The 12,417-nt window shown below is 49.6% G+C and overlaps 1 protein-coding gene across 2 annotated transcripts in view; it reads left to right on the forward strand.

Annotated features, from left to right (window-relative positions):
• Window positions 1-12,417, forward strand: part of SPIDR (scaffold protein involved in DNA repair) — a 3,076,965-nt gene that overhangs the window by 378,411 nt on the left and 2,686,137 nt on the right. For both annotated transcript variants that reach the window (XM_069621022.1, XM_069621023.1), the window contains one exon: window positions 666-841. In XM_069621022.1, coding sequence (XP_069477123.1) covers window positions 666-841 — 176 coding nt within the window. The remainder of the gene's footprint in view (window positions 1-665; window positions 842-12,417) is intronic.

Consider the following 12,417-nt stretch of genomic DNA (forward strand, 5'->3'; position numbering starts at 1 on the left):
GAATCTATAAAGGATTGCAATGCTTGATATCTACATGAATACGTAAATAACATCCCTTCCACCTTGCTGTATCCCCAGACAAAGCCTTACTCCTATGCTGATGACGAAGCACAGATCCAATTCCCTACTTGTGGCCAGGACCACCTTCACTAGTAAGCAAAGGAGATGCGTCCATTCAACATGTTTTCCACTCACTGCAGATGGAGGAGGCAACGCATGGTTAGGTCAGTGCTGCTTATTCCAATTAAGGCAAAGAACTGGAGGGAAGCTTGCACGGACTGAATCCTCACTAACTCAAGGCGAAGAATCAGTGATTGAGATGAGCCCCAAAACCACCCTTTGCATACACCCTGCAATCTTCATGCTATTAATGTTCGATGCCATCCAATGTCTTGCAGCCACATGCATCGCTGCCTAGTGGACACATTATGTACACCCAGCACAGGGCAATTCTCACTGTTTGACTTAATAATGTGTGTGGCACATTGTATGATTTGTGTTGGTATTTGCTCTAATGTGATTTTTGCAAAATTAATTGTGGTTTTTTTTTGTTGTAAATTCTCCCTCTGGACCACACATCTTGTTCTCTCCAACAGCAAATAGCACCACCAAAATTCAATAGTTGGGCTGAAAGAATGAAAGTGCATTTTCTGTTTTTTATTCAGGTGAAGATCAGCAGCTCATTGACTGGGAGAAAGACAGTGAACGGGCGAGTGAGGATGGAAATACTGAAGGGAGCCACTCGGGAAAAGCAGAAAGTGCAGTGCAGATATCGGACTCTGACTCCTGTCCCAGTAGCGTCTCTCTGAGTCTGGTAGAGCAGGAGGCCACCAGCTCCAAGGTAAGAGAAACTAAACTACATGATATGCTAGTGCTTGATTGGGACAGCTGCGTACCTCTTACTGGATCAGTTCCCGAACAAGGTATTGATGAACAATCCAAGTGAAGTGCTTCGCTCTGACTGGCTCCCATGTGATAAGTCATCTCAGTAACACAGGTGTTCTAAGTGATGAATAATGCCCCATCACTCCAAAGGTATTGCAGTGATAAACAGTGCAATTAAGAATTGTCAGCACGTTTTGCATCCCTCAGTGCGTTAGTAGGGCAACATAATTCTGTACAGATAAAAAAAGTAACCAAAAGTAGTCTAAAGAAAGTTTACAAGTATTAACTCTGAAAAAATCAAATCAGCAGTTCCTAAAAAAAAATGTAAAAAAACATTGTTTCCTATACAGAAAAATTATTCAAATGTATGTATTTTGGTCTTCTAACCGAAAAGGAATGCAAAAAGCTCTAAAAAAAATGACTGTCAAAACGAAACATTTGATTAAAACGGAGGAAGACGTGTGGTAATGAGGAAATCTGTAAAGGTGGAGAAAGTAAGTGCAAGAATTCTGGGGAGAGATGGCTGCTTGTCACCGCCATGCTGGAGTCCTTGACTTAGGAGCTCATGTTCTACTCATGTACATGGAAGCAAGGTGGGAACTTGATTCCTGAACGTTTGTGAATCGTTGCTTGATCATAGAAGTAAATGTAAGACTAGTGCAAATGAAAAAAAACTTAAAACATCCACCATCATGAAATGCTGAACAAATAGTTCTGGATAATGTCTAAAAACGGTTAGAATCTATTCAAGATTCCGTTTAACCTTAAGAAGGTTTCTTGGGTAATTTCTAATTGTTTCCCTTGCCAATGTCTTTTGAGTAAAGTAGTCCCCAAACAGAGCACTAAGAAACATGTACTCTGTTAAGCAGCGGATCCATAAATAGTTTAGTAAAGAGCCCCTCCATCTTAAAAGGATGTCTTTTCTTTAACAGAAAATAAGATATTACACTGAGTAAATGTCAAAGGCAAACCCTGCAGAGTTATTTTGAAGCTTTGTCACTTTCCTTACCTAACGGAGTGCCAGGCCCCTGTTCCTTCTTGGGGTCTCTATGTTGACTATATGTATGGAAGAGTCCATATATGGCTATGGCTGAACTTTCAAGAGCTCCAATTAGCATTTCCCTGTTCCCTCCATTCACCAACCGTGTGTTTATAACCTCTGACCTACTCATTAAACAGCGGCTGATGTTCTCTCCAACCTACCCTTTTTAACCAAAGCAGAGGGCAATCTTGTCCTTGCCTAGTTCCATCGACTGCATAATTCATTTGAAATCCATGGACCTCATTTAACAATGTTTTTGGCCAAGAAACCATGGTCAATCGGAGTTAAAATGGCATTGACTAACTGTAGGGTTATTTTTAAGGAATGCACCCAATCTTTATGTACTTAATTATGTATGCTATCCACTGCAAGGGGTAAGGGGCAAGGGATATCATGGGAACTACTTTAATAAGTAGTACTGGTTCCGAAATAAGCTAAGCTGCAAATGAGTTTTTTTTAGAATTGGATTTCGTTTGCTTGTTACTCAATTTTAAAAAGCATAACGAAAGCCCATTATGATTAATATTGCATACCTACAATTTTAGTCAGCCCGCATGAACGCTTTTTTCTGCGTCTGATGCTAGAACGATTTCTCATATCGTCTTTGGATTCGTCTTATTCTGTAATGTTAAAAACCCATTTTGTCAGTCCATTAAATAACACGGCAGGTTCTGAACTCAAAGTACCCCTTGCCATCCTAGTCGATTGAAATTGACCTTTACAAGACAGTTTGTGGGCTATTTATTGGATTTTAAAATGAAAGCTCCCACACTCTGCCAACTGGAGGCTTATATTGAAGCGATGTCTTTTTATTTTGGTTAAGTCACTTCCACGTCTGTAATTGACTACAGGAATTGATCCATCTGGCCCAGGGACCTTGTTGGGCTTCAGCAACACTCTATGCTCCTCTTCATTTGCCCTTCGGCACCCTAAAGCCCTTGCACTTAATCTAGGGTTATTGTGGATTATTTAAATCCTAATTAAATGGGATCGTTTTATTTGTCCTATAGTATGTAACTTAATATTAGACTGTTACATCTACTTGAAGAGAATGTCGATTTCAATGTTAAAATGCTGGAGTTGGAGATGACTGCATATGTGTGAAGTGTATCGTCATAATAGAACATACTCTGTTGCATGCATGGTCTAGGTCGATATGGTCCAGGATAGGAACAGGTTTAAACCTTCCTTTCCAAATGGTCCATTTCAGTATTTAGGTATTGATTTTGCTATTGTATTGCCAGGGTTGTACTTTAATACTGTTGTTTGAAGGAATAGGCCTTGGGCAGAGGATAGGATGCATGCATGTTGTGGTCTGCTCTTTCTGCTGTTGGGGTCTGAGTGAGACTCTCAACCATAATAAAAATGAACACTCAAGAAGGGAAGAATGACTTGACAGAACATGGCTATCCAGAGGTCCTTTTGCAAGAGAAAGATATTTTAGAGGTCGCTAAATAAGCGAAAGGTAGTGGGAGGCTGACATTGGCTGTGTGTTTGTGTTGTATATGTTGTGCTACAAGGAAAGAGACTGCCATGGCTTAGCATCAAGAGTGCATTCAACATTCACAGCAAAGACTAAAGTGGTTCATCCTGTGATGGAATCCACTAGGACTTCGATGCATCGTGTGTTCCGCAGTGATGTGGACTCAGAAGGTTTGGGGAAGGAGCAGAGGTAGCAGTGCAAGGTGTGTGATGCACATATGTACCAATTAAGGCTACTCATGCAGGTGATGGTGGGGGATTGGTGTCTTCTAGGCCTTGGGTAGAATCTACTTGACATCTCCAACCCTCCAGAGGAAAAGCATTTTAGTTGTCCTCTTGTGCCATTCATATTTGGGGCATTTTAATTGAATTGGCCTTTTATCTGCTTGTACATCATCAACCCCCTTATCTTTCAGCGCTTCACTTTCTGTGCCTACGCTCTTGTCATCTCTGTAATTGGTTGATTTTTTTATTTTGTGGTTATTCGTGCAGTGCAAACCTAGTTGCAAAATATTGAATTGTTTCTTTCTGAACAAAAAGCAACATTGCAGCCCCTGCCATAAGAATGACTGGTCCAATCTGAAATGAGTGATCATATATGCAAAAATTGTGTCAGACCCTCAACTGAGACTGAACGCGGTCAAATAACCGGTGCTGTGGGATGATTGCCACCTGGGAGAGTCTGCAGACACATTTGAGCTCAGTGTGCCCTGCACCGAGGAGGAATATTCATTTGCTTAGCAGTCTGGTCCTGCCCAGAAAGCCCTGCTGGTCCAGCACCGAAATGCTAGGCAACTCTCCTCCTGAACAAGAGCACACTCAGTAACACTGGATGCGTGTTTCAACTTTGTTGATCAACACTGGTGTGGTGAAATGAGCCCGAACCCTTCTGAGCACAGGTACTAAGGTGCCCCCGTCTGGATTCACTTTTGTAACTTAGTGTTAAACCGTCGAAATGGCTTGTTATATGCGATTTATTTTTTTTAATGATTCTGGATTTATAGCAACATCAAGTGTCCCGAATGTTGGATTATTTTTTCCCCTATTGCGGACTGCGAGCAAATCTGTTTTTGGATTCTTTCAATCATCAAAATTAAGAGCCCCCTATGTATTGTGTTTAATATTGTATGTGTGAATAGTGTATGGTAACTATGAAGGTAGTGGTAAAACGTTGCTTGTAAACTATAAAACAATTGAATAAATAAAAAAAGGAGGAGGTCCCCAAATTCTTACCAGAGGATTCTTTCAAAGCAGCCGTTTAGTAATCCAGGACAAAACCACTCATTTTCATCCTTGTCTTGTTGTCCCGACATATACTGGCTTGGAACCAGAGTGCTTTTTTATGGCACCAAAATGTAGTGTGCTAAAACAAGGCCTGAAAGTGCGGCCAAGGCCGGCCTCCCCAAGCACAGCCCTCGGCTTTGCCTTTCAGTCCTTTTCTCGCTGCGAACACCGATGGACATGTGTGGTACACGGCCACACGTGCGAAAGACGATGGGTCTGGCTTTGGAAATGAAGAGGACATCTCTTTTTTTGTTGTAAGCCTGCACATGAAAACAAATCTCTACCCACTACATTTGCAAAGCTAGACTCATTTGGCTTTTCAAATACTTGTTTATTTTAGACTCTAGCATCCCAATATCTTGATTATCTCTGCCTCCCATGTTTCCCTTTCTAGTCGCGCTTTCTTTGTGTTGTTTTTATTAACAGTTGCCCTCCCCAATTTTTAACACAACAAAAAAGTCAAAAAACACAACTGTTTAAGATTACTTTGCAGCACAAAAGAGTTTTCAGTCAACCAATGGCTTTCGGAGGACAAGGGTATAGGAAAAGACTGTAGGATAGAGTGACTTTCTTACTATGTCAACCTACCCCGTTGCTAGTCCGAGAATAAATGTTGGCGCTCTATGTAACTCTTTTTACCTTGTCCATCCTGGCCACACGCATCAATGTATGCTCGTATATGAAGCACACAAGGGTTGAAAAAGCAACACCTATGGCATACTATCAGCAATACTATTGTGGGTACATAATTATTTAATAGCCCATAGAATTACTGATTTTCCCTAGGGTTAGTTAGGTTAAAAATAATTCCCTGTCCTTTTGGAATTTGTTTTCTTTTGTCAGTGGTAAATTGGTAGAAACTACTGCCAGGATGTGTTGGACCCTTCAGGCATACTGGCTCGTAGCCATGCATTCACACATGCGCTGCAAGTAAAATCCACGAAGACAGTAGGGAACTTGAAAACGCTTTCTCCAGCATGGGGTCTGGCATGGATTCGCATGCTCATGAATATTCCCTGTCGTCACGCCGGGAATCCTCGGTAAAGAAAAAATCAGTTTGTTTCGTTTCTGAATTGTCTTTCTCCTAATAACCAATCACTGGTCTCTGGGTCATACTGCCCCCAGCCAATGACTGCCCTCTACTTAAGCCCCTCCTCTGGCAGCCATCCTCAGATTTTTATCGCACGTTCAAGTGTTGGTAGTCCTCGTGCTATAGCGCTCGAGCTTTTACTGCATTTTGCGATTTTTCAACGAGTTTAATCTCATTTTTTCGGTCAATCGAGCCTCAAGCTCCACTGTTTCTATTTCTGATCAACGGGGACCCGTTTCGGAATTTTCTACGCCCCTCAAGGGCGAAGTTTTCGTCGAGTTCCGCTTATTGGAGGATTCCAGAAGATCTTTGAGAACTACCCCGCGATGGACATGGCCCAGGACAAAGGAAACACGATGCCCGGATCCAAGCTGTTAAAGAGCTGCCCTGGATGCGGATTGCAGAATGTCTTCAAGGAGGATGAGCATTCTAGATGCCTCTACTGCCTTCACGAAGACAAAACGCACGTGGAGAAGGACTGTGCGTTTTGCAAGAACATGTCGGAGCGGACTATGAAGGATCGGCGTACCCGACTGGCTGGAAGGGAAGAGCCCAGCGGTAGGTGAGAAGAAGTAGTCCGAGCGGTCTTCTAAGACCTTTGAGGGCGTTCTGGCGACGGAGGACCAACAAAAGGCAAAGCACGGCGAGTGCCGATCGGTCGGGCACCTCGGCTGCAAGGCGGGGCACACTTTCACTGACACCATCAACCACGAGCCAACGCTCTGGCTCGGGTAAGAGGAAATCGCAGAACACTGGTAAGCTTTGGGAGAAGTCCCGGTCGATCCTGACGGAGACAGCCGAGGGGGAGTGAGGCAGTGACCCTACCCCCAAGGTGAAGGCCTCAAGCGCGTCCAAAGTCGTGAAGGCCTTGATTCACCCGGCTAAGGCCTCTATCGAGGGAGTCGTGGCGGCCCTGGCGAAGCCTGTGGAGGCTACCCCAGTGGAGGCGACCTCGGGGCCCAGATCCCTGCCACCGCAGAGGGAATCCTCTTTTCAGCCCATCGATAAGACCCCCGTGAGAACCCTGGTGGAAAAAGAGGGGCGGGGGGCCCAGTGGCCATCACGGACACGGATACAGTCTCTGAAGAGGAGCTGGCTGGAGTCGTGAAGATCCTGAACAAGAAGTTCGAGGAGGTCCAGTCCCACAGGAGGGATCCCGACGAGGCGGACGAAGAAAGCAACGGTGGTGCCGACGAGGATCCCGTGGAGGCGGAGGATTCCACTCCCCAACCGCCGTGCCCGTCGCAGCCAGTACCTGGGCCACAGGACAACTCAGGAGCAATCTTTTTGGCGATCCAGGCCTTGCCTATGGAGATAAAGACAAGGTTGCCCTTACCCCCAACGGACGATCCAGCGGAGCCTGGACCGTTGCAAAGCCCTCCAAGCAAGCAGAGAAGAATTCACTCCCCCCCCCCCCCCTGCCCTTCCAGCCTTCGCGGCCCTCACAGCCTTCTCCTTCACCTGATCCGAGGGATGACACGGTAACAGACGGCCACGACGGGGATGGATGACGACGGTGGTGACGACGGGATGGGTCTTCCATCACCACCTACTCGGGCCTCCCCGCCTGACGAAATTGGCTCCTTCCACACCATGATCGCCAGGGCATCCGAGCTCTTCCAGCTCTCCCCAGAAGAACAGAAGAAGGAAGGTTTTCTCTATCAACGGCGTGAGGCCAAGAGGAAGATGGTCCTCTCGGTCCCGTTACTTGACGACATCTGGGACGAGGGGCTGTCGCTCCTGAAGAACCCGTCGCTCCTGAAGAACCCGTCCACGACCCCTGCCAAGAGAGATCGGTACGAGAAGAAGAACCGGGTCCTGGATTCCACCCCCATGTGCTTTAGGGCGCAGCCAACCCCAGATTCGGTCGTCTCCGTGAGGCCAAGAAGAAAGCGGCGGGGGGCGATGGCTTCAACTTCGACCTCCCCGCCAGATGGCAAGGGGAAGAAACTGGACGCCATGGGACGACTGGTCATCTCGTTTGCGGCGACGACGATTAAAGCGGCCAACGCCTTCGCGATTGTGGCCCGCTACGACAGGGAGCTGTGGTTTAAGATCGCTCCTCTGCTGTACTTCTTCCCGGATGACAAGAGGGATGAGGCCCCGGAGATCCTGCAGGAAGGCGAGGTGGCGTCGGACCACGCCCTAACGGTGGTCTCGGACATTGCTGACACCGGTTTCTGCCAGATGGGCAACAGTGTTTGCCTTCGCCGGCGTGGTTGGCTTAGGGCAACCGATTTCCGCCAGGACGTGCAAACCAGAGTTTTCGACATGCCATTCGACGGGAACAACCTGTTTGGCAAGACAGTAGATGAGTCACTGCAGGCCATCAAGGCCGACATGGAGACGGCTCGGGCCTTGGGCGTTTTGCAGGAACTCCGGAGGCAAGCAAGGTGCCTCCAAAGGATTCGGCGGCGGCTCCTGACGTACTGCCAGGCGGCCCGCTCCTCGTCGCAGGAGGCCTACAGAGGACATGGCAAGTCAGGAGGATTTTGTCGTCGTCGCCAAGGAGGCCAAGGCGGCAAGGCCGCTGCCAAGCAGGACTGAACCGGCTGTAGCGTTGGGCCCCCACCTGAGCACCCCGGTAGGAGGCCGGCTGGCGAAGTTTGTCAGCGTGTGGGAGTCCAGCTCCACCGACCGATGGGTGCTGGATGCCCTGGCCCGCAGACACACTCTAGAGTTTCTAAAGAAGTGCCCCCGCATTCCACCCGTGGCCAGGAAGGAAAACCACGTCCCTCAACTGCTGCTGGAAGTAAGGGCGATGCTGAAGAAAGGAGCCATCGAGCTCGTCCCAAAGAGGCTCCGGGGCTCCGGAGTGTACTCACGATACTTCCTCGTAAGAAAGAAGACCGGCGGTAGGCAACCCATCCTGGACCTTTGTCGTTCAAACAAGTACATAAAGTCCCAGAAGTTCCGGATGGTCACCCTCCAGCACGTGCTGGGGCAGCTAGAGGAAGGCGATTTCCTATCGTCGCTGGACTTGGAGGATGCCTACTTCCACATCCCCATTTTAAAAGGACATCGAAAGTTTCTCAGATTTGTAGTTCAAGGGCGGCACTACCAGTTCAAGGCCCTTCCTTTCGGATTGAAGTCGGCGCCCAGGGTATTCATCAAGTGCGTAGCGCCAGTGGCGGCACGGCTGCACCTGCAGGGAATCCACGTCTACCCCTATCTGGACGATTGGCTCATCCGAGCAAAGACAAGAGAACTCGCCGTCGGGCACACAGCGAAGACCGTCCAACTGTTCACGGATCTGGGATTTTCCATCACCTTCGCGAAATCCCACTTGGTTCTGTCGCAGGTCGCACTGTTTCTGGGAGCCAGGCTCGACACAGTGGCGCGATTGGCCTCTCCGTCAGAGGAAAGGACGAAGCCCATCCTGGGCAATGTGCAGCGGCTGTCAACCATGGACTTGGCCAGGGTGAGGTCCATCAAGTCCCTTCTCGGCATGATGTCCTCGTGCATCTACCTTGTGCGCCTGTGCAGGCTGCTGATGCGTCGACTGCAAGAGTTCCTCGACGCCCATTGGATGCAAGCGGCGGGCAGCTTCAAAGACAGGATCTCGCTCAACGAGACCTTCCGCCAAGCAATCTGGTGGTGGGGCACCCGCGCGCATCTGGCGTTGGGTACGGACTTCCAGACCCAGGCACATCAGGAGACGGTGACGACGGATGCCTCCCTGGAGGGATGGGGAGCGCACACCGGAGATCTCCACGCAAGAGGCTTTTGGCTCCCGGAGGAGAGGTCACTACACATCAGCGTCCTGGAGCTCTGAGCCGTGTTCTGGGCCCTCAGGTCGTTCTTTCCGTCCCTCAAGTGCAAGGTGGTGAGGATCTTCACCGACAACACCACCACGATGTTCTACATCCGGAAGCAGGGAGGCACCAGATGCCCAGCCCTATCCAAGGAGGCCCAGGATCTGTGGCACTGGGCCGTCGCCCAAGGGATGTCTCTGGTACCCTTCCACCTGGCAGGAATAAAGAACACCATCGCCGACTCACTCAGCAGGGAGCTGCGCTCGTGCCACGAGTGGGAACTGCGGCAGGATCAAGTGGATCTGCTATTCCAACGATGGGGCAATCCCCAGATCGACCTATTCACGAAGGCGACGAACGCCAAGTGCCGGAGGTTCGCCAGCAGGTTTCCCCAGCCGGGGAGCATGGGCGATGCCTTCTCATTTCCCTGGGACGGCCTGTGCCTGTATGCTTTCCTGCCATTGCCGTTGCTGTTGAGACTCATCAACCAACTCAGACGGTCCCGGTGCAGGATGAACCTCATCGCACCGGTGTGGCCGAGACCGATCTGGATCCCGGACCTTCTGGACATGTCAGCACCCCCCCCCCCCCCCCAGTCAAACTGCAGACGGACGCGATCTCCTCGCCAGAGAATGAGGCGCCATCTTCCACCACGACCCGGGGTTGCTTAACTTGCCGGCCTGGCTCCTACAGCACTAGAGTTTGGAGGGTACAATATCACGGCGGACTGCAAGGAGGTGCTTGCAAAGGCCAGGGCGTCCTCAACTCTCAAGTGCTATGGACACAAATGGAAGAGGTTTTCTGTCTGGTGCCGGGCACAGAAGATTTACCCCCTGCGAATAACAGCCCCTCAAGTGCTGCCGTAGTTATTATCACTGGCCAAAGCAGGGCTGGCCCATGTCTCCATCAAGATCCATCTGGCGGCTATCTCCCGCTATACCAGAACTCCGGGGCGCTCATCCCTGTGGTCCCATCGCCTGGTGAAGGAGTTCATGAAGGGACTGTTCCGATCGTTCCCGCCGGAAAAGGCTCCGGCCCCGGCGTGGGAGCTCAACGTGGTGCTGACCAGGCTCATGGGGCCGCCATTTGAGCCTCTGCATTCGGCACCATTGAAGTTCCTGTCGTGGAAAATAGCGTTTCTTGTGGCCATCACCTCCGCACAACGAGTGGGAGAGATCCAGGCCCTCTCCTGCAAGCCTCCATACCTGACTTTCCACGAGACGAGGGTGGTGCTGAGGATGCACCCCTCCTTCATGCCCAAGGTGCCGTTGAACTTCCATCTCAACGAGCCCTTGGTGTTACCTGTTTTCTTCCCGCCGCCTTCGTCGCTGGCCGAGAGGACTTTGCACTCGCTGGATGTAGCTAGGGCGCTGAAGTTCTACATGGACCGCACAAAGAGTTTTCGGAAGACATCACAGCTGTTTGTGAACTTTGGACCTGTGAACCAAGGGAAGGCCCTCTCGAAGGCTTCCATTTCCAGATGGCTCTTCGGCTGCATCATGCATTGTCACCGATTGGCAAATCGACCGTTGCCCAGCCGTCCGAGAGCCCATTCGACCAGAGCGATCGCCGCTACCACGGCGTTCCTATCTGGTGTGCCCCTGCTGGACATCTGCAGGGCTGCTACGTGGAGGTCGACGCACACCTACACGAGATTCTACTGCGTCGACCGGGATTCCAGGGAGGAGTCCAGAGTCGGCCAGGCAGTGCTGCGCAACCTGTTCGCCTGAAGGTGGGTCTGGTGAGGAGGTAAGAGATGCTTAATGTTGAGTTGATGAAATGCTTAATGTTGAGCCTTGCCACCTCCCATGATTGTGCATGTGTGTACTGCTATGTATTCTTGTATTTATGAGCATGTGAATCCGTGCCAGACCCCATGCTGGAGAAGGAACAAGTTACTTACCTGTAACTGTTGTTCTCCAGCATGTGTCTGGCATGGATTCACATGCAAACCCTCCCTCCTACCCCTCTGCGGCTCTTCACTTGGTACTACTGCCACTTTACCTGCTACCAAATCTGAGGATGGCTGACAGAGGAGGAGCTTAGGTAGAGGGCAGTATTGGCTGGGGGCAGTATGACCCAGAGACCAGTGATTGGTTATTACGAGAAACAGTTCAGAAACAAAACTGAAACTGATCTTTTCTTTACTGAGGATTCCCAGCCTGACGACGGGGAATATTCATGAGCATGTGAATCCATGCCAGACCCATGCTGGAGAACAACAGTTACAGGTAAGTAACTTGTTCCTTATTCTCCTTCCATATTAAACTGAAACTAACTTCTGCAACATTGTCCCCATGCCCTAACCAGGCACCTCCCCTGGCATGGGCTCCCAGTAGTCGGTGGCTCTGCCTTCTTAAAGCGGCATTGCCACATTGTGGTGACGCAACACCTTCCCCTCCCTTTGCAGTCACTCCTCATACCTCCTCAATCAGTCACCTCAGACGGCGAATCACCCGACCTCTTGCTTCATCTTCAGAGCCCCCATAGACCAGCGGCTCCCTTTCAACTTCTCCATTACTGAAAAAAAAAAATTGGCAGAAATGGAACGCATTTCTTGTTATCTCCCTTTCTCTGTTGGTCGCAGTCATCATCGGCCCTTTTATAGCTACAACCCGTTCAGGACTAGGCGTATACCGCGTGTCCACTTTTCTTGTCTGGTGCTGCTGGCCGAGGACCTCGTCACTGTTCTCAAACTCTCTGGCACCACTCTTGGCATCCACGTATTCCTTAGAGGCTATTGTTTTTCTCATATCCCTCTCCCTCACTTCATGATCATTGTTTGGGATTTCTTTGGCACCCCCGGGCAGTCTGCTCCTCACGCCTCGTTCTTTCATGAGCTCCACTGAAGCCTTCCCCGTGGACTCATGTGATGTAAG

Source organism: Ambystoma mexicanum, chromosome 5q, assembly GCF_040938575.1.
Source record: "Ambystoma mexicanum isolate Mex_15411 chromosome 5q, UKY_AmexF1_1, whole genome shotgun sequence".
In the NCBI taxonomy this organism is placed as follows: domain Eukaryota; kingdom Metazoa; phylum Chordata; class Amphibia; order Caudata; family Ambystomatidae; genus Ambystoma; species Ambystoma mexicanum.